A 22,018-nucleotide genomic window follows, 5' to 3' on the forward strand; every position below is an offset into this window, starting at 1 on the left:
TTAAGCAAAACCATCATCTATCTTCATGAACCAAACTAGGGTTTTTAAGAGAAATTAAAGCTTTTCATAAAAACACATTTTTAATCTAATGCTCCTACCCAAAACCATAACCCAACAAATAAACCCCAATACTTCAAACCCTAGACTTCCAATCTCATGATTTATCACAATATGCTTAAAAACATAAATTTTGTATTTATATAAAGAAAATACAACAAATCAATCTATAAATGAGAGTACTGAAGAAGAATTAGAAACCCCTACCTCAAAGACCAAACAAAGAAGCTAGATCAAGAGCATCCTTTTGAAAATCCAAAATCCAATCAGTTGAAAAAGTTAAGCTTCATGTATTCTTCACTTTTTGGTGAGAGATCTTGGCCAAATCTTTGAGAAAGGGAAGGTATTTGGGCCAAAAATCTATGATTTTTCGGACTTAGAATGAGAGGAAGGAAGAGAGAAAAGAAAAGTAGAGAGAATGATATAGAAAATCACTTTTTAAGCTGCTGAATTCGCGCAGTTCGCTTGAGCTCCACTTTCTGTGCTCGAGCGCACTTGCTTCCAGCACAAATACTAAAATTTAAAATGGGCATAACCCTCTCATCCGGACTCCGTTTTAAGTTGTTCTTGTGTCCAAATCGAAGCCCCGAAAACAATCTTTCCAATGGTTCTGGCCTCACACCGAAATTCAAAGTGTGGAAAGAGAAAAGGGCAAAAGAGTGATGGCTGTTCGTAGGAAAATTACCTGAGTCAAAGTTTTTGGTCCAATCTTACTTTGCCATCATATTACCACTTCGATCAATAACCCAAAATAAAACAAGGAGGCTCCAAATACAATAATAAAAATGTCAAGAGCAATCCCACTAGTCCCAGAAATTCAGACTCAACCTAGCAGGCCACTCCAGCGTCCAATCTTATGCTCGAGCGAACAGACCAACAAAGCCAACCACTTGAGCGACCACTCCTGCGCTCGAGCAAAAATTCACAACTCTCAAAATCTCAATCTAACTGCGAAAGTACTGGGAGCCTCACAAGACTGCTCGAGCGTCTTCTCTTGCGCTCGAGCGGAGGGAAAAAATTCTAGAGTGTTACAATCTACCCATCTTAAGAAATTTCGTCCCCGAAATTTAGAGAAACCGAAACAATAGACAACCCGACACAGATGGAGCACAATTCTTAACTTAACACACTTGGGATATATCCTCGAATTTAAAATAAGAGGCAACCTGAAAGCTATTCAGGCCCAATGATAAGACATCTCCGCTAACCAATAGTTAGGCTCCATTCAAGATAGATTCTCAAATTTCGATTCAATACCTTAATGCCCCTAAGACACCCAAACAAGAAGAATCACAAGGAAAAGATCACAAATACCTTTCGATCAACACACACATTGAGATCCAATTGGCAAACAGCGACGTCAACCACTTATAATCCCAAGGTCTGTAATAACTCCCCGACCAACAACAGTGCAGACAATGACTATCGAATGGCCAAAACTCAATTTCAAAAAAGAAAAGAAACCACTAATAAACCAAATATCAGGTCAACACAAGCAAAAACAAATGGCACATTACATTGTACAGTCCAACACCATAATTCTCAATTGCATCTCAATTAGCGGCATTATCAATTCTTTATTCAACTTAGCATATGAAAGTAGAATAGTGAAAATCATTCATTAACATACTCAGGTTAAGTTTTTAACATTTAGTTTAACCGTGTCTTCCCAAGCCACACACAAGGAAAAGAAATTTTCATTTTCCATATCAATCTCAACATTCTCCCGACAAATTCCAATAATCATCAAATAACCCCCGCCACCCATCTGGTGACATCACAACACATTTTCCAAACACACTTGTGTTAACAACGAATAGAAACAATTATAGTACATCCAAAAAGTAACGTAGCACATGCGGCTTTCCACAAGTTGGAAGTCTCCCTATCATTACGAATATTAATACTACAAGACCACATTCAAACACTTTAACTTAATTTGAGTCATTTTATAGATTTACATCAACAACATACACAAGTAAAATTCAATATCCTTCATTACTACAAGATGCAAATCTCACACTCCTTACAAGCATTTCTACAATCTTCTACGTGACTCAAACCAATGTTATCCCATCTTAAAATGTTACATCATCTCGACCATGCACTTATTGAACTATATAATTTCCACCTTCAATAAACACTTTAATTCAACTTAAGGCTCATAAGTCAATACATATTTTATTCAGGAATGAAAATAGTTATCTCCATGTGAATTAAAGTGTGAGGTCAAGTTCTTTATAGACTTGGTGTATGGCACGACACCTATCTCCATGTGACCCTATAGATTTTCACGGGTAGAATTGCTCGTCTTAATGGAGCAGTTACAGGATTATTAGACAAGGGCTTTATATGCCCTAGTACCTCGCCATTGGGAGTACTGATTCTCTTCGCCAAGAAAAATGATAGTTCGTTGCAGTTGTGTATCGACTAGGGCAAGTTGAATAGGGTCATGGTTAAGAACAAATACCCGTTACCTAGAATAGATGACCTTTTCGATCAACTCAAGGGTTCCCATTGTTTCTCTAAGATAGATCTAAGGTCGGGCTATCATCAATTGCAAGTGAAGGAGGGGATATACCAAAAACGGTCTTTCGTACTCGATATGGCCATTATGAGTTCCTTGTAATGCCTTTTGATTTGATCAATGCCCCTGCCACCTTTATGGACTTGATGAATCGAGTCTTTTGAGAGTATCTCAACAAATTTGTAGTGGTTTTCGTAGACGACATTATTATATATTCACCTTCCGAGGAAGTGCATGAGGAGCACCTCCGTATTATCTTACAATTACTTAGAAAGCACCATTTATATGCTAAATATGAGAAATGTAGCTTTCTGAGTTGAAATTTTTGGGTCATGTCATTTTTGGGGTTGGGGTTACTATTGACTCCTCGAAAATTGAGGCCGTGTAGAATTAGGAGCAACCTAAGAATGCCTTGGAGATTTGTAGCTTTTTGGATCTTGCCAGGCATTATTGATAGTTTGTAAAAGACTTCTCAGCCCTAGCATTCCCACTAACTAAGTTAACCCGAAAAGGGATAAAGTTTTTTTGGAGTGAGTCTCATGAGAAATCCTTCTTGGAGCTCAAAACTAGATTAACTACTAATATATGTTGTTGCTTACCACAATTGTAATTTTTTCCAAGTTTGGAGAGCTTCTAATTAAACAAAGAATAACTGAGATCTCATTTACTTCTTCAAAACAAATAAAAAACAACTTAAGAGTTTTAAGATTGTTCAAAGTAGTTGGAAGCCTCTTTGGTACACCACCTGCAGACATGTACTAGAAACAAAAGAAGAAGAAAAAAAAAGATCAAAGAAACATATGTTAACTTACTTATAACATCCTGCCAAACAACAACAAAAAAAGAAAAAAAGAAGTGGTTTACTAAGCTAATCTTACCCGAACAGTATCATACTCCAATTGCAGAAACTCAATGACAGGTAAACTACCAAAAAGTGTGACCAATTTGGAAGTTTCTACCTGCGTAATTACATCCACATTCATGAAGTCCTTTAAACAAATAAAAACCCTTTCAAGTCGAGCGGTATTTTTTAAACAAATAGAACAGGCATGGATTTCACAGCATAAGAATCCAAGATTAGGAGCGTTAATTTCAAGGCAATCTAAACTGCCGGATCTTTTAAGTGACAGTTTCTCAAGTAGTGGGCAACTGGAGATTAAACTTGAAAGTATGTTAGCAGTAACAACAACTTCGTAAAGCACCAGTTTAAGGAGCTTGCTAAATCCTTTAACTTTAGGTGGAGATTTAAATACACAAGAACGAAGCCTCAAATGCCTAAGTTGTTCACATGAAAATAATGATGACAGCAATTTATAAGGGTCACCCTTCCGAATCAGAAGGGAGAATTCCTGGATACCATTGTGTGAAAAGGAAAAGTATCAACTGATTGATCTCCGAGCAACTTTCCAGTCTAGATAAATTGAGTATGAACTTGTGTATTGGTCCATGATGAAGTAACAGAACTTGATAAATAGTCATCATACCTTCAGGCTTGGTTTTTCTGGTTGATTCTCTGTAGAAGTTATCATCAAATACAAGTCGGGGAAGTTTTGTCCAGATATACCTCAATTTCTTTGACAAAACACTAGTCCTCACCGCATCCTGTATTGGCAAACCACTAAGATTGTTTCTTTTACACTTTGTGGAAGATTATTGATTATGTCTAAAGTTGATCCACACATTTCCTTCTTGTTTCGCTCCATTTTTGTAACTGTTCTGACAATCAGCAAGCTTAACCAAATCAAAATAAGTACCAAGCTCTCCAAGGTAGTGTTTTTATTGCATTTCCTGGCACAAAATTTAAGAGCAATAAGGAATAACTCATTAATACATCTCCTATTACAACATTCTATTAACCCAAATTTGCAGTTATGGAAAGAAAAAAGAGAACCTCTAGAGAAATTTTTTCCGAATAATACACCTCCTAAAAATTAATCTAATCAGTAACAGTTGGATGGAACAAATGCACACAACTTGTAGACAAGAATTAGGAATTTAGCTGCTATAAGCACACCATCGGTTGATAGTGTGGAGTCTGTGAGATAGTAACTAGAATAAGAAGTAGAAAACAATTGATGGAGTCATTTTTGAGAGGGAAAAACAATTGTCAGAGTGTCGTTGCCTACAAAATAATGTTTGAACATTTTCATAATATATGTATGCAAATATATATTTTAGTTAAATGAATTAAGAGAGAGAGAGATGTGACTCGAGTTTAAACTAGAGAGGCATGACTTTTGGGTTTAAATCAAGAGGTAGGAGGACTGTTAGATTTAAACAAAAAAATATGACCTGCCAACAAGTTGATTCTTTATTGCATTAACTATTAATAATAGATATTATAACTATAATAGTCATAATGTCCTTGGACACGAAAATTAGATGAATCCGATAGAGGATCGATGTAACACGAGTCAATTCTCTTCACGAAATCTGTGAGCAAACCAAACTAAACCTTGTGTCTAAATCAAGTGGGATCCATATGAATATTTTATGTAATTTCACTCTAGGAAGGGTTATACGCTCAGTTAAATAAAATAAATATATATCATTTTTTCTACCATATCTTATATGAATTTAGGTCTTCTCCTCCCTCTAACATTTCCATTTACAGTGATCATATTACTTTTCTTGACCATTGGGTCCACAACTCTTCATTGGCATAATTGATGAGCAAATTCGGGAAAAAATTGATTTTTGTCCTTCCGATGTGCAAGTGCATATTATGGCATGTCCCTAATAGGGAATGTTCATTCTTTAATCCATGGATTCTATTTTGCACCATTAGTAATGATCATTAACAATATGGTAGGAGAGTTATCTTGAATCGTTTAACAAATTTTGACGTACTTGAAATGAAATGAAGCTTTAGTGAACTATCATGAGATGCAGAGTGCAAATGAGTACTATGTAAAAATGACACAATTCTCACATGCACTCCATTGATTGAAAATTTTAGTTGCAAATTTTAGTTAAGGTAAAGAGACACAGGGCCATTAGGTGCAATTTACCCTATATTTGGGCATACATGCAACAACTCACTACATTTGGTGAGTACTATATAAACTCCTTAAAATAGCGATTGTACTAGCGAGTTTGTTAGAGTTAATTTTTTTGATTAATTATTTTCTAATTTAGCTAAAAAACATAGATGAGTTGTCTGATGTACTTAATGTAGGAATTTGAATGTTAGAGATTAAAAAATACACCATCAAATCAATATGAAATGCATATTTATGGTAACCTAAAAATAAATAAATAAATAAAATGGTATCAACTATTTGAGTAAGTTGAAATAAATTCCTTATAGTATAGAATTAAAGAAACATCAAAGAAACCAAACCAAATCAAAATAAAATAAAACAAAACAAAACAAGGATAGATTTCAAAAATTAAAAGTAAAAAATTAAAATAAATAATTAAAGTGATAACGTGAAATGAAAGATCAAAGAAGAAATCTTTACTTGGGTGGTGGTGGTCTCTGTCAATCTCATCGTATCATGGTCGCTTCTATTTCTTCTTCCAATCCCTGTTACCAAATTCCAAATGCTAAAAATTTACAGACTTCAAAAGTATCAAAATTCGAGGATGATACAGATTTTGAAACACAGAGAGAGAAAGAGAGAGGGGTACTATGGCCGAGGAGGCAGAGGAAATTGGTTGAGGAAAATGGGAGAGAAAGAGATGCGTAGAAAGGGTTTTCCTTTTTATATTGCATGGATACGTGGCAATACGAAAAGAATCAAACAAATAGAGACGTGTGAACTGGAAATTGGGACAAGGCTCTTAACCCCACTTTTTTTTTTTTACTTTTTTAAGTTTTTGGAAAGTTTGGACAGGTTGAGAGTTTGTCTAAATTAGCCGGAGTTGGATTTGTAACCCAAGCTTATCGCAATTGTTTGAATTGCTTAGATTTGAATCACGTTACCATGGCTCCAGATTGCCTCTAGACAAGCCAATTGTTAGAGAAAACATACGTTTTCCGATTTGGAATTCTTCTACTTGAATTGATTACCAGTCAAAGAGCACTTGAGTTCGGGAAACATCGAACCAAAAAGGTGCTATGCTCAATCGAGTGAGGAACACAAATCAGTGTGTTTAGTTTTAGTTTCTTAAATTCAGTTTTTTGAAAATTGAGTTGTTTTTTGTTTTTTGTTTTTTTAGTGAATATTTTTTAAATTTTAAGTAATTTTTTAATTTTTTTAGATGTACCTTATTTAAATGTATCTAAATAGTAAAATATTTGTGAAAAAATAATTTAAAAAATTAATAAATACACAAAAATAGGACAAATGTACTAAATTTTTGTATTTTTTTAAAATATATTTTTTGGTATTTAGTGTATTTTTTTAAAAAAAAATTCACAAATATTATGCTTTTTAAGTGTATTTATGTTAGGTGTGTCTAAAAATTAAAAAAAAAAATTACCTAAAATATTAAAAAAAATTATTGAAAACATTAAAATACGAAAAATAAAAAAATAGAATTTTCTGAAAACTAAAACCAAACAAGATTAATGTTTTTCAATGAAATTTTTTAAACTCTAAATAGTTGTATTTTTTTTTTTCCCCACTTATTTGGCCATCAGGAATAGTATTTTTGGGGGAGATCATTTGTCCCACTTATGCCAAAAAAAAAAAAAATTGTGATAGCAAAAGGGAAGACACAAAAAAGTAGAAAGAATAAAACTCTTTTTCTAATAGTGATTTGCATTGGTTGCCTTTTTTTGCGATCATTTGTCTCGCCAACATCAAAAATTATTTGCGACAACAAAAACTTATGCAAAAAGTCATTTTCTATGTATTTTTTGCTTAAAAAGTGAGAAGGATTTGCGGGAAGTGTTCAACCCAAGATGTGATTCAAATGTAAGTAAATCTAACACTTCAACTATGGCACTGCCAAAATTGTGTTTTTTCAGTCAGTCATCATCATAAACTTTCCACATGATTCATGGCAAACCAAACCATGCCAAAGTTGTCAAGTACCATAAGCTTTAAAAACAGGGGAACATATATAATCCTAACAAATAGAAAGTTATAACAACTAAAATTGCGTTCGTTTGGATTAAAAAAAAAACATAAATATATAGATATATATTGTGCATAGATAATAATACTTGGGACCCCCTTTTGGGGGTCACCCCCTCACCCCCCTTTGCCACGTGGCAAGGAGTGATTGGAGGAACAAGAAAAAAAAAGAAAAAAAAAAAAAGGTAACCACTGAGAGAGAGAGGGAGTCAAAGGGGGTGGGGGGAAACAAAAAACAAGCATATAATTAGATGAAAACATTTTCCACTCTGGAGAATATGAAAGACATTTTTCTAAACTAAACTCTTACTAATGCCACCAACACAACCCACCACAGCCACTGCCTCCAACCCACCTCCTTCCAAAAATAATTTCTGGAAAAAATTATGTAAAAACATTTTTTGTCAAAATAAATAAAACTTAACAAAACCTAAGAGTACTTTAAGATCATATTTGATTCACAAGATTAATAGTGATATATTAATAATCCTATCAAATTAGTGTGATATTCACTATCTCACCCCTACCCCATTACTAATAATCCTACAAATTTGTTGAATTAATTATTTATTGGATTAATAATCCTAAACCAAAATATCAAAACAAACATAGAATAATTGAAACCACGAATTAATCATTCCAATCACATGCTTTAATCATTCCAATGAAGCATGCCCTAAGAGGAGAATAAACTCTGTAAAGTGTGTACATCTCAATGCCAAGTTCCTGCCTAATTGATTACCTGAAATAAGGAATAGGGAATGTAAACTTGATATAAAGTTAAAAATGGCACTTAAATTCACAATCACAAACATCATTGCCAAATTTCAACCAAATTTCATATAATTTAAATTGTTGAAGAAGTTTTATTTTCCTAAAAGGACAGCAATTTTTTGCCCTCAAGACGTTCCATTTTCCCTCAGTAAATGTCTTAGCAGTTTTAATTTTTAAATATGGACCTATCAGACAATAAACATAGAAAAGATCATCTCTGTCCCACTCAAACCAAAGATGGCCAAAAAGGACACAAACCATTTGCTAAACTTGATCTTTATCTTTATATTCAAATTTGATTTCTGCTTGAGGTGACCAGCGTGGAAATCGTGTCACCTCTTTCAAAATTCTCAGTCCTTTGTCAGCAACCTTCTCTGTTTATTGTCTCCAGTACCGCCGATATGGCTAATAGAAGCTCAATAAACTTCAATTCAGACTGTGTGCCAGATAGATTGCTCAACTCCACTACTTGAAGTTGATTTAAAGAGACATCTGACCAGTCTTGCATTTCTAGAAGTTGTAGAACATGATCAATAACATCAGCAGTTTCAGACCTTCGTACCTGGAAAGAAGAAAATGGAATTGTGTCTCAGCCTAAAGATTCAAAATATACATTATAAACATAAGAAATAAAAATATCTGTTGTTTCTTACCATAATTGTAATTTTCTCCAAGTTTGGAGAGCTTCTAATTAAACAAAGAATAACTGAGATCTCATTTACTTCCTCAAAACAAATAAACAACTTGAGAGTTTTAAGGTTGTTCAAAGTAGTTGGAAGCCTCTTTGGTACGCCACCTGCAGACATGTACTAGAAGGAAAAGAAGAAAAAAAAATCAAAGAAACATGTGTTGACTTACTTATAACATCCTGCCAAGCAACAACAAAAAAGGAAAAAAAGAAGTGGTTTACTAAGCTAATCTTACCCGAATAGTACGATACTCCAATAGCAGAAACTCAATGACAGGTAGACTACCAAAAAGCGTGACCAATTTGGAAGTTTCTGCATGCATAATTCCTTCCACATTAATGATCCCCATAAAACAAATTGAAACCCTTGCAAGTCGAGCGGCATGTTTTAAACAAATAGAAGTGCCACAGATTTCATAGACTAAGAACCTAAGATTGGGAGCGTTAATTTCAAGGCAATCTGAACTGAAGGACCTTTTAAGTGACAGTTTCTCAAGTAGTGGGCAACTGGAGATTATACTTGAAAGTGTGTCAGAAGCAACAACAACTCTGTAAAGCACCAGCTTAAGGAGCCAGCTAAATCCTTTAAATTAAGGTGGAGATTTAAATACACAAAAACGAAGACTCAAATACCTAAGTTGTTCACATGAAAATAATGATGACGACAACTTATAACGGTCACCCTTGTGAATGAGAAGGGTGAATTCCATCTACGGCCAACTTTCCAGTCTAGATAAATTGAGTATGAACTTGGGTATTGGTTCACGATGAAGTAACAGAACTTGATAAATAGTCATCATAACTTCAATCTTGGTTTTTTTGGTTGATTCTCAGTAGAAGTTATCATCAAATCCAAGTCGGGAAAGTTTTGTCCAGATATACCTCCATTTCGTTGACAAAACACTAGTCCTCACCACATCTTGTATTGGCAAACACACTAAGATTGTTGCTTTTATACTTTCTGGAAGATTACTGATTATGTCTGAAGTTGATCCATGCATTTCCTTCGTGTTTTTCTTCTTGTTTGACAATCTGCAAGCGTAACCAAATCAAAGTACCAAGTTCCCAAATTAGTGTTTTTATTGCATTTCTTGGTACAAAATAAAAGAGCAATAAGGAATAACTCATTACCATATCTCCTGTTACAACATTCTATTAACCCAAATTTGCAATCATGGAAAGAAAAAAGTGAACCTCCAGAGAAATTTTTTCCAAATAACACAACTAAAAATTAATCTAATCAGTAACAGTTGGATGGAACAAATGCACACAACTTGTGGACAAGAATCAAGAATTTAGCTGCTATAAGCACACCATTGGTTGATAGTGTGTAGTCTGTGGGATAGTAACTAGAATAAGTAGAAAACAATTGATGGAGTCATTTTTGAGAGGAAAAAACAATTGTCGGAGTGTCGTTGCCTACAAAATAATGTTTGAACATTTTCATAATATATGTATGTAAATATATATTTGGGTAAATTACATTAACCTCCCTTGAGATTTACCTTAATTACAGGGACCTCCCCTATAGTTTCAAAAATAACATTGACCTCTCCTACTTTTGAAAATAGTACACAGATTCCCCCTGCTATTAGGACGTTAATAAAGTAACAAAAACAGTGACATCAGCCACAATAAACATGCAAATGCCCAAAATACCCTTGTCATCCTTTATAAAACAATACACCCCCTTCTAATTATTTGCCTCCAATTTCTAGCACCTATTAACTTTCCCTCCAAACTCTCTCTCTCTCTCTCTCTCTCTCTCTCTCTCTCTCTCTACAACCTTGCTTGACATGGATGAAGATTTCAAGACATGATCAACCAAAAATATATAAGAACAAAATAATTTGAAGACAAAAAGTAAGATGCAAGTTCTAAACTCTTCAGTCACAATGGCTAACAAAAATCTCATCATTCACTAAAATGACAAGATCTATTGGCCATAACGTGGAGTCAAAAATTATAAATAAACATTACAAAAATTACAAATTCACAAATCATAAAGTGCAAACTTCACTTTACCCCTGTGGTTTGGGCCGGGTGCGGACTTCCTCCTGACATTCAAAAATCACCACATAACCCTCATGTGGTTTGTGAACTAAAACGCACAATTAGCTTTTCCGTTAAAGATAACACATTGTGAGAGTCACAAGCTTGCAAGGAGAGTAACACTATTTTTAAGACGAAAATGCCCGTGTCACATCTTCAAATTTATAAACAATGCCATCAGATCTGTAAACCTCTTCCCAAGAAAAAAAAAAAAAAAAAAAAAGATAAATGATGGTTTGATCTTACTGAATATGGTATGATCTTTGTACTACCAAAATTTTTTGAGCTTCTTACTACCTAACTCCGGTCAATCCCATTCCAACGCCACTCTCTAGTCAACCCCAATCCAGAGCCACTCTTCGGTCAACTCCACCGTAACCTCCACAGTTGACCACCCCCAGCAGCTTCAGACAACCCCAATCCAGAGGCATCGCCGCAAGCCACCGTCCAAATTACAGATTATATGCAACGAAAGTCAATAAATGCTGGTGCTTGAAACTTTGGAAGAGAAAATGTATAGCTATATATATAATATGTATATATGTTTATGCAAATTATATAATCTATATATATATCAAAGCTAATTTCAATTCATCAAAAAAAAAAATTGATTATATAATCTATATATATGTTATGTTTTATAAAAAAAAAAATTGATTTTGTTTTTGCATCTACTGTATGTATATATATTTTTTGAATTTTATCCATATATATTTTGCATTTGTTGTACGTATATATATATATATTTTGAATTTTATCCATATATATATATATATATTTGTGTCATTCTGTTTCAATAAGTTTTAATGGTTTGTGAAGATGAAAGATGATGAAGTATATGTACAACTTCTGTTAACTATATGAAAGACGATGAAGTGAAGTTTATGTCAACTGGGTGAACTGTATGTAAGATGAAGATGAAATAGAGAGAGAAGATGAATGAGGGTATAATTGTCAATTTACAACTTCTGTTAAGAGAAGTTAGTGTGCGTTTTAATCCACAAACCATATGGGGGTTATGTGGTGATTTCCGAATGTCAATGGGGTAATCCGCACCCGACCCAAATCACAGGGAGTAAAGTGAAGTTTGCCCAATTATAAATAAACAGCACAAAAAATTTACAAATTCAGGGTAGTTCACAATTTCTATAAGCAAATTACAATCAAGGACTTCAATGTTCCAAGTTTATTTTTTTTTCTTAGACAAACATGACTTTAGATAGACTTGGGCCACCTCAAAAGATCTGTATGTTACAACTTAGAACAAAGATTGAAGATGACTATTCTTGGTGGGCACACAATTTAGATTCATGTATCTTTCTTTGAAGTCCCATTTGGATCCATCTCAAGTGTCTTTTTTGCATCAACATTGAACTTTAAAGAACCAAAACAATTCACATTAATTTGAACTTGACAAACAACACCCTTAAAAATTGTACCCAAAAACTAGATCAAACACACAAAAACAGAGAGAGAGAGAATACAATGGAGCTAATTAACCTCTCATAGTCAACAATGAAGGAATGGCATTGAGGTTTGTAGATGAAAATGACAATTCTCACATGCACTCCACTGATTGAAAAATTTCGTAGATGAAAGGGGTTAAGTGGTCCAAATTTTTGGTTAGGGTAAAGAGACATAGGGCAATGAAGTGTAATTTGCCCTATTTAGGCATACATGCAACGACTTGCTACATTTGGCAAGTTACTATAGAATCTCCTTAAAAATGGCGATTGTACTAGCGAGTTTGTTAGAGTTAATTTTTTTGATTAATTATTCATTAGATAAATTTTATAAATATTAATAATTAAAATTATAAACTTCTCTATATATGTGTAATTATTTTCTGAATTAACCACTAAATTGTAAATTTTCCTTTTTCTTTTTCTTTTTCTTCTCAAGTCCAAGATCCAAATATAATTTTAATCTGCATAAAAATAAACTTGTAGATAAACATGGTTGTTTTTACAAACTTCCAATTATTGTACTCAAATTCTGTAAAATTTTGGCCAAATCATTTAAAAGTTTAGTTGAAAGCTTGAATAATTTAGCTAAGAGATTGAAAATTTGAAAAAAAAAAAAAAAAAAAATAGAATGGGCAAATACAATTAAAGGTAGCAAATTGGGATTGGAATTAGCCATAGAACCACAACCTTTATTGGACAAAGAAATGTTTTCATAAAAAATCTCTCTTTTCACCTTTTTCTTTCTTTATTCTTATTAAATTATTTTAAAATTAAATTCTTACTCTAGTAGCAATATAGAACAGATGATAAGATGGCCATATATAACTCTGAAACAATGGTGTTCGCTCTCATTGCTCTTTACTGAGAAGCACTCATCTGTCTTGTGTTCCATGTTTGAATTTGTGCAACAACTATAACCACAGTTACTACTTAATTCAGATAGAATTCTAATTAAAAATCAATTGACAGTCAGTGTAGACAAACACAACAGAATCTACAATTAGAGAAAAAACAAAACTTTGAATTCAGGACTTACTTAAAATTAGAGCTCACACCATATTAAAGTCACTCTAATGTATATGTCACTTGCCAACAAGGTGAGAGAAACGCGTACATGAAGATCAACATGAAAACTCAAGGCATTTCTTGAGTGGTATTCATATCATTATGATGATCAATCGAGAATACTACACCTCCATATGTCCAAATTCCTGATCCAATTCCAGTCCTAGTCCCTGATCCAATTCCAGTCCTAGTCCCTCCAAGCTTGTAAACAAATTGAGCATTGCGGTTGTAATTTTTTTGTAAAGCCATTGCCTGAGATGATGAAAAATCAAGTCCCATGTCACTAGACCCACGACAATGACAGAAAACGAGCCAAATCATGTAGTGAAGCCAATGGAGCCGATTTGGGATGAAGACGAAGACAAGGTACATTGCAGAAAGAAGCCCTGAGATCAGAACAAGATGACTAAAGAATCGAGAATAGTTCAAACAAAGCTGAGCCAACTGGAACAAAGTTGCCAAGCCATAAATGCATATTGCTATCAGAAAAATCCCCATGTTCTTCGAGTGAGTTTGGAACAGAGTCATATCTGTTTTGATACTCGATTTGAATGAAGCCAATCAGCAATGTAAGCCAAGCTATAAATATAGCATGGCATGCAACATGGGAGAAAGTGAATTCTCTTGTTCTGGCAATAGCAAGAATCAAAGATAAAAAATATGCATTAGAATCATCAAAGGATTCGAAAGAAGTACCATTTTAGTTTTTATTTATTTATTTTTAAATGTAAATCTAACTTTGTTCTCAATTGTAGAACTTCGGCCAGATTATTTAAGACCTAGGAAGCACGAATACGGATACGGAATACGGGTACGATACGATATGGATACGGTAATACGACAAAATTTGAAAACCTAGGATACGGATACGGATACGGCGGGGATAAGTTCGTAAAAAATATTATTTTTACAATTTTTAGTAATGTAACATACATAAAAATAAAACTCAAACAATTTTTAGTTCTTTTAAACTAACAATCTAAAATTGTTTTATTTAGCACAAAAAAAAATCTAATATTTAGCACAGTAATTAATTTACAAACCATAATGATATTTTTTGCAAAAAAAAAAAAATGTGACAATTTATTTAGCCAAATAGGTTCAACTTTTTTCATAACTAAACACATTTACAACTTATTTTAATTCTTTTAAACTAATAATCTAAAATTTTATAAGTATAAAAGCTAACATATAAATGATATCAAATGGGGCCAATGTGAAAACATGAAATTTCTTCGTTTTCATTTCAGAATCTGTAAATTTTACTAGAGAAATTGAGAAAAAAATTTCCCCTATAATCTCAAATTTAATATTGATTTCATATTATAGATCTTAAAGAATAAAGAGTATATTTTAAAAATAAAAAAATAAAAAAAGAAAGAAAAAAGAAAAAATTGTGTATTATAAAAACAGCAACAGCCAACAAGAGATCAAAAGAAAGAGAGAGGAGAGCAAGACGAGACGAAAGAGGAAGAGGGAGAGATCGAGCGAGAGCGAAAGAGAGAGTGAGTGAGATCGAGTCTATCAGTCCAGAGAGATCGAGCGAGAGCGAGAGGGAGTGGGAGAGAGAGATAGTGAGATCGAGCGAGAGGGAAAGAGAGAGGAAGCGAAAGGGAGAGAGAGAGGGACGAACCTGATCGACGACGATGACGCTGCTGTTCGCGAACCTGATTGACGACGCTACTGTCCAGAGAGACGATGCTGCTGTTCCTCCTCCTTTGCTGCTGCTGCTGCTGCTAGGGCTTGGTTGGTTGTTTTTTTTTTGTTTTATTTTACATAACTTTTGTTATTTTACAATTTGACCCCATTATAAGTTTTTTAAATTATTTTTTCGCCCCGCCGTATCCCGAAAGTATCCGAGCATATCCCTAAAGTATCCGAGCGTATCCCAAACGTATCCGAAATTTAAAAAATTAAAAAAAAAATTGGATACTTATTTGCCGTATCCGATACGTATCCCGCCATATCGGACGCGTATCCGTATCCGATACGTAGCCGATACGCATACGGGGGCCATTTTGGAGTATCCGTGCTTCATAGTTTAAGACAGTAGTCAAAAGGTGGAACTATTTAGGTAAGAGATTGAAAATTAAAAGATAAAATACAAAAAATGTTACTCCAACCTTTTTCGGTGGATGAGGAATTATTGAATAATGAAATATCAACCGAACAATACATGAGTTAAACAATCAATTAAAAGTATTTTTAATTATCCCCAAGAAAAATGTTTCATCAAATCACCAAGTAAAATATGAAAAATTATTACAAGAGTACATAAGCTGTTGATTGAAAAATTAAAACAAAAAATAAACACTAAATAAAAATAAAATAAAATAAAAAACAATTGAATAAGTAAAACACACAACATAATGAGATGCAAAGAAGAGGGGAAAGATACGGAAGTTGGTGAAAGCCCGAAATATAGATATAGTGTGGATTCAAGAAACAAAGAAAGCTGCTATTATAGAAAGAGAAGTAAGAGAAATGTAGGTGAGGACTAGAATGGAGTTCATGTCAGTGGATTCTGAAGGTACAGCTGGAGGATTGTTATGCATATGGGACCCTGAGGTATTTCAACTTGGTGCTTGCTGCAGTAGTAGAAGGTTCATATTCTTATTAGGTACAATGTTTAATTCTTTTGAGTGTGTTTTACTAAATATCTATGCACCGAATGATGTGGGTGGTAGAAGAAAGCTTTGGGTTAGTTTGCTTAATCTGAAACAAGGTTTTCCTAAACCATGGTGTCTATGAGGGGATTTTAATGAAATTAGACATATTGGTGAGGGGAAAGGTTGTTCCAGAAGAGAGAGGGGTATGACTGAGCTTAATGAGTTCATTGAGAGTAGTGAAGTACAAGACCTACCTTTATTAGGAAGAAAATACACATGGTGTAATTCCAGGGAAGGGGTCAAATGGAGTAGGATAGATAGGGTGTTGGTGGATCCAAGATGGTTAGGGTTTTCAATTAAAATTATGGGGATTACCTAGGCTCATCTCAGATCACAGTCCACTACTCTTGATGGAAGATGAAAGAGATTGGGGCCCAAAGTCGTTCTGGTTTCTAAATGCTTGGTGTCTACATCCAAATTTCTCCTCCTTTGTGGTTAAAGTTTGGATGGAGTCGGTGACTAATGGTTGGGCTAGATTCATATTACAGAAAAAATTGAAGGATCTAAAATTAGCACTTCGGCAATGGAATAAGGAGGTGCATGGGTCTGTACCTAATAAATTGAAAGTAGTAGAGGAGAAAGTTCATAACTTCGATCTTCAAGCAGAGAGTACAGAGTTGGATCAGCATGAGAAAGCTAGAAGAAGAGCAGCTAGTGAAGAGGTATGGAGACTTCATAGAATGTTGGAGTGGACGTGGTTACAAAAATCTAGATTGAATTGGAATTTGAAAGGGGACCGAAATACCAGATTTTTCCATGTGATGGCCAAGGGTAGACAATGTAGAAATGAGATAACATCCATTGTCTTTGGTGGTTCAGTGCTTGAGGATCCTGTCATGTGAAGTATGCAATTTTTGAACACTTCAAGAGGCAGTATTCTGAGGAGTGGGTGTCAAGACCTAAATTAGGGGGCCTATTCAAATCAGTGAGTAGCAGTCCATATTTTGAAGTGTTGGAAGCTGTGTTCTCAGAGTCAGAAATCCTGGCAGCAATGAAGGAGTGTGATCGAAACAAGGCTTCTGGCCCAGATGGTTTCAACATGTTATACTTTCAAAAATTATGGAAGGTGATGAAAGGGGAAGTTCTCAATTTTATGAAGGAATTTTATAGGAATGGCAGATTGGTGAAGGGTTTGAATAACTCCTTTATTACTCTTGTCCCTAAAAAAGAAAACCCTGTGGGCTTAACAGATTATAGGCCAATTAGTTTAGTAGGATCAGTATACAAGGTCGAAGATTAAAAGAAGTGCTACCCTGCATCATTAGTGAGACCCAATCAGCCTTTATAGGAGGGAGGAACATATTAGATGGGGTTTTGATTGCCAATGAAGTGGTAGATGGGTGGAAGAAATCCAAGAGGAAGGGTGTGATCATTAAACTTGATTTTGAGAAGGTGTACGATTCAGTAAACTGGGGGTTTCTATATTCTATGCTTCTGAAGTTTGGTTTTGGGTTAAGATGGGTTAAATGGATTATGGAGTGTGTTACCACAGCTAGAATTTCAGTACTTGTAAATGGATCTCCAACTGAAGAGTTTAGTCCTCAAAGGGGTCTTCGACAAGGTGACCCACTGTCCCCCTTCCTGTTCAACTTGGTTGCTGAAGGTCTCAATATGTTACTGACAAGAGCATACCAGATGGGAATTATTAAAGGGGTGCAAATTGGTGCAGATGATGTGATGCTGTCTCACCTACAATTTGCGGATGATTCTATCCTGTTTTGTGAGGCTGAAGAGGAGGTGGTCAGAAGCTTGAAGAGGATCTTGAGGTGTTTTGAGGTGTTGTCGGGCCTGAGGATTAATTATCATAAGAGTCAGGTTTGTGGAGCGGGTGTTTCAGATGAATCTCTAGCTACATTTACATCTATTTTGAATTGCAAGATCAAGAAGCTGCCAATGCAATATTTAGGTTTGCCCCTTGGGGCTAATCCTAATAGAAAGCAACCTTGGAAACTAGTATTGGACAAGATTCGTAGCAGGCTAACTAGCTGGAAAAGAAAGCTTTTATCCTATGCTAGGAGGTTAACTTTAATCAAATCTGTAGCTGCATTGATGCCGGTATATTATCTATCCTTGTTTAGATTATCTCAAGGGGTAGCTAAAGTGATTGACAGGCTGCAGGTTTCATTCCTTTTGGGGGGGGGGGGGGGGGGGGGGGGAGATACACTTGGTCAAATGGGCCGACTTCTCAAAAAGTGTGGATCAAGGGGGACTATGGCTAAAAAAAGTAAAAATGATGAATGAATGTCTGCTAATCAAATGGTGGTGGAGGTTTGGGTATGAAAAAGATGCACTGTGGAGGAAGGTTATTTGTAGCAAGTATAAGGTGGACTTCAGTGATTGGGTGCCCACTTCCTGCACAAGGCCTAGTGTTTCTAGTGTATGGAAAGGAATAATCAATATTGCTATATCTGATAACCCACTTCTACAGTTCTACATGAATAATTGGCAGTTAAAGGTTGGGGATAGGAGCAGAGTAAGGTTTTGATTAGATAAATGGTGTCATGCCACCTGCTTCAGAGAGGAATATTGTGGTTTATTCTCTTTAACCTTGGATAAGGAGGTTTCGCTAAGGACAATATATGAGAGAAAGGAAAGTGCAGGGGATTGGGTGTTTAATTTTAGAAGAAGGCTCTATGGTTGGGAAGAGTGTGAGGTCACAAGGCTTAAGAATCTCCTAGGTGCTGCACCTGCTTTGGTGGTCAATCAGGTTGATAGACCAGTGTGGCTAGCAGCAGCAACAGAGGTATTCTCAGTGTTCTCTCTGTATAATGGGGTTTCTGCTAATGCAAGTCCTCACTTGAGTATTTGTAAACTAGTGTGGGTTAAATACTTGCCTCCCAAAGTCCGATTTCCGGGATGGCTTGCATGGCAGAGCAGATTAAAGACATCAGCTTTTCTTCATAGAATTGGTGTGCTTCAAAGTAATGTATCAACTTTGTGTTTTCTGCAAAGCTGAGATTGAAACTGTGAACCATGTCATGGTGTCCTGCCTTTTTGCGTCATCTGTGTGGTCTGAAATGTTGAATTGGTGGGATGTTCAAGGGGCCTTACCTGGAACTGTTGACCCTGGAACTGTTTAAGGGTTACTTCTATGGTGGGATGGGGAGAGGCTCAGCAGTAAGGAGAGAGAGATTTGGAGGGGCATACCTCTGGTTGTGTTGTGGTCCCTGTGGAAGCTTAGAAATGATGTGGTGTTTAATGCTTCAGTCCCTGATATGGCTGAGTTATGTGAAGTGACAAAAGTCAGTTGCACTATGGTTGAGACCATATTACTTGGATCATAGTTTTACAATTCAGGATTTTGTGATAAATCTTTGGCAATTGAGAAGGTCCATTTCAGGAAGAAGTGTGTAAGGTGGCAAATGATATGGTTGTGGTGGTTATAGTCTGATCTGGGTGGACTCCTCTGGTTGCTGAGGGTATTGACTGATCTGGGTTGTACTGGCAGTGTATGCAGTGTGTATTGTTGTGGTGTTGCTAATTGTATTGCCTTCCTTTATGTGTTAATTCTGCTACTGAGGTACTACTGAGGTCTTACTGGTGGATTGGATTTCTTCTACTGCTACTGCTTTGTTCCCCCAGGATTTCCTGTCTAATTTTAGAATCATCAGATGTTGTTTGGGAGGATAAAGGCTTTGCTCAGCCGACTGCAAAGTCTAGGTGGTTGTTAACACAGAGAGGTGGATGATTTGTTCTGTTGGCCTGAGCTGCTATAGTGTGGAGTGCTGAACTGTTGGGGTGTTTGTCTTGCTGTGCTGAACTAATTTGTGTTTCTGCTGGGCTCCTGCTGCAGGTTTCATAAAACTGTCTATGTTACTAGGTAAGTCTCTAGCTTGGGTTGGTTTTGGTGAAGATGGGTTACTTATAAAAGGAGTAATTACTATGTGGTGACTGCTGCTGCTATATGGAATGCTGGTGAGCTGTGTGGCAATTTTGGTATGGTTTTTGGTAAAGATGGGCTACTGGTAAAAAGGAGTATTAACTCTGTGGTGGACTCTGCAGCTATATATGGAAAGCTGCTTTCATCTGTATTGCTCTATTAACATGTTTTGGTCTGTGTATTGCATTATGCTTTTGTTGTGTGGCTGTATTGGGTGTTTGGTCTGCATCAGGTTTGGTTAGTTTTATTGGGAGAGGTTGTTTTAGGTGTTTGTGGGAGAGGTTGTCTTGTGGTTGGCTCCTCACCAACTCATGATTGTGTGCTAGCATATGATTTATAATGATTTTGCATTCATCCTCCTATGTCTTGTATTGATGTAATAGTTTTCTGTTTCATCAATATAGTTCCTTTTCTTTGCTGATCAAAAAAAAAATAATGAGATGCAAAGGATACCTTAGTTTCTTTTTTCCGACTCCACTCATGCCGTCCAAACTTTCAACTTCTAAGTAAACCTATATTATTCCAAATGAAAAAAACAATTATAAAAGCATTTACTATTGTTTTTAAGTGTTGGAAGCTATTTACAATTCAGAACCAACAAAATAGCACACCTTAATCTAGACCAAGATAAACCAAAGCAAAGAATGTACATCCATAAGAAGAAAAACATGTCCAACAATGACAATGAAATAGAAAAATTACCCGGAGATTGAGGGGACATGTCTCTTGTCCCTATTGAGTCTCAATCCTTTGGAATGATAAGCAATGTGATGAAGAATGGCTTGGCCAGGTGACCAAATTGCTCTAGTCTCTGTGTATATACAAGAACCCCAAGTTACATCAATCTATCAGGCAACTAATTACAAATCAAGAATTAAAACAAACACACCAACATGCAAAAAAATTTTTCATCGATCTCTAAATTATGTTTTTGTTGGATATTCATCTCAGCTCTACTTGTTTCCATGAAAGCATTTTTATATGAAATTACCTTTCTAACTTGGAAAGAGTAAAAACACATTGGTAAATATCTAGAAGAATTAACACGAAAACACCAACATACAAAAAAAAGTTTCATCAATCTCTAAATTATATTTTTTTTTCTGTATACCTGAGATGAAACACATTTTGATATGAAATTAACTTTCTAACTCATAAGGAGTAGAAAAGCATTGGTAATCCCTCCATTGGTAAAGCCATGGACTAATTTTATTATTACGATTATATATATATATATATATATAAAGCAAAATCCATTTCCAGCAAAACTTTTAATTCGCCCATGCGGTAAAGGATCTCAATCTATAAAATGATACCAAATAAATAAATACTTAAAAAAAAAACAAAAAAAAAAACTGGGTTTTCTTTTTTCCTGTAGAACCCTAACCCAATAGTTCTAAGTCTGGGGATTTTTTTTTGCTGTTGAGATCGTGGTTTGGTGACTGGAAATAACCTGAAAAAGCTTCGGATCTTTGATGACTGCTGCTCTACTTTGCAGCGACTAATTTGCTTTTCCTTCACCCTTGTCTCCCTATGTATGAGGCTAGGGCTTTTTGTTTAGGAGTCTCCGATTTATAGGATTTTATGGGTAAGAGAAGGGTAAATTACATTTTGCACCTTTTAATTATACTTATTTATAAACTCATACATATTAATCTATTTAATTATTACCGTATAAATATACTCTTTTTGAAAATGGGTTAGAGGGAGTTTGGGAGAAATGAAAGTGATATATTTTTATAGTTAAAATGATCAAAATATACGGATTTATAATTGAGTGGAGTAAAGTAATATTCTTAGTGTAAAACCTTTC

At 35.1% G+C, this 22,018-nt stretch overlaps 2 protein-coding genes across 6 annotated transcripts; one reads left to right on the forward strand and one right to left on the reverse strand.

Moving 5' to 3' along the window:
- Positions 1 to 8,428: 8,428 nt before the first annotated feature.
- Positions 8,429 to 21,789, reverse strand: LOC114278737 (F-box/FBD/LRR-repeat protein At1g13570). 5 transcript variants are annotated; one of them, XM_082869251.1, is made up of 7 exons: positions 21,659 to 21,789; positions 20,908 to 21,016; positions 20,659 to 20,717; positions 13,628 to 13,908; positions 9,310 to 10,105; positions 9,039 to 9,194; positions 8,429 to 8,947 (listed from the first exon to the last, which is right to left on the reverse strand). In XM_082869251.1, exons 5-7 carry the CDS (start codon positions 9,421 to 9,423, stop codon positions 8,747 to 8,749), a joined length of 471 nt encoding a protein of 156 aa, XP_082725377.1. In that variant the 5' UTR covers positions 9,424 to 10,105; positions 13,628 to 13,908; positions 20,659 to 20,717; positions 20,908 to 21,016; positions 21,659 to 21,789; the 3' UTR covers positions 8,429 to 8,746. The 5 variants fall into 5 exon arrangements, with proteins under 5 accessions (XP_082725377.1, XP_082725376.1, XP_082725375.1 ...); XM_082869250.1 differs by having other exon boundaries at positions 13,628 to 14,042; XM_082869249.1 differs by having other exon boundaries at positions 13,628 to 14,285.
- Positions 16,159 to 17,167, forward strand: LOC145791536 (uncharacterized). The gene is made up of 2 exons (XM_082871895.1): positions 16,159 to 16,259; positions 16,645 to 17,167. The coding sequence occupies exons 1-2, from the start codon at positions 16,159 to 16,161 to the stop codon at positions 17,165 to 17,167; spliced, it is 624 nt and encodes a 207-aa protein (XP_082728021.1).
- Positions 21,790 to 22,018: the final 229 nt, after the last annotated feature.

This window comes from Camellia sinensis, chromosome 5 (assembly GCF_055761805.1).
Source record: "Camellia sinensis isolate YWXY chromosome 5, ASM5576180v1, whole genome shotgun sequence".
Lineage (NCBI taxonomy): Eukaryota > Viridiplantae > Streptophyta > Magnoliopsida > Ericales > Theaceae > Camellia > Camellia sinensis.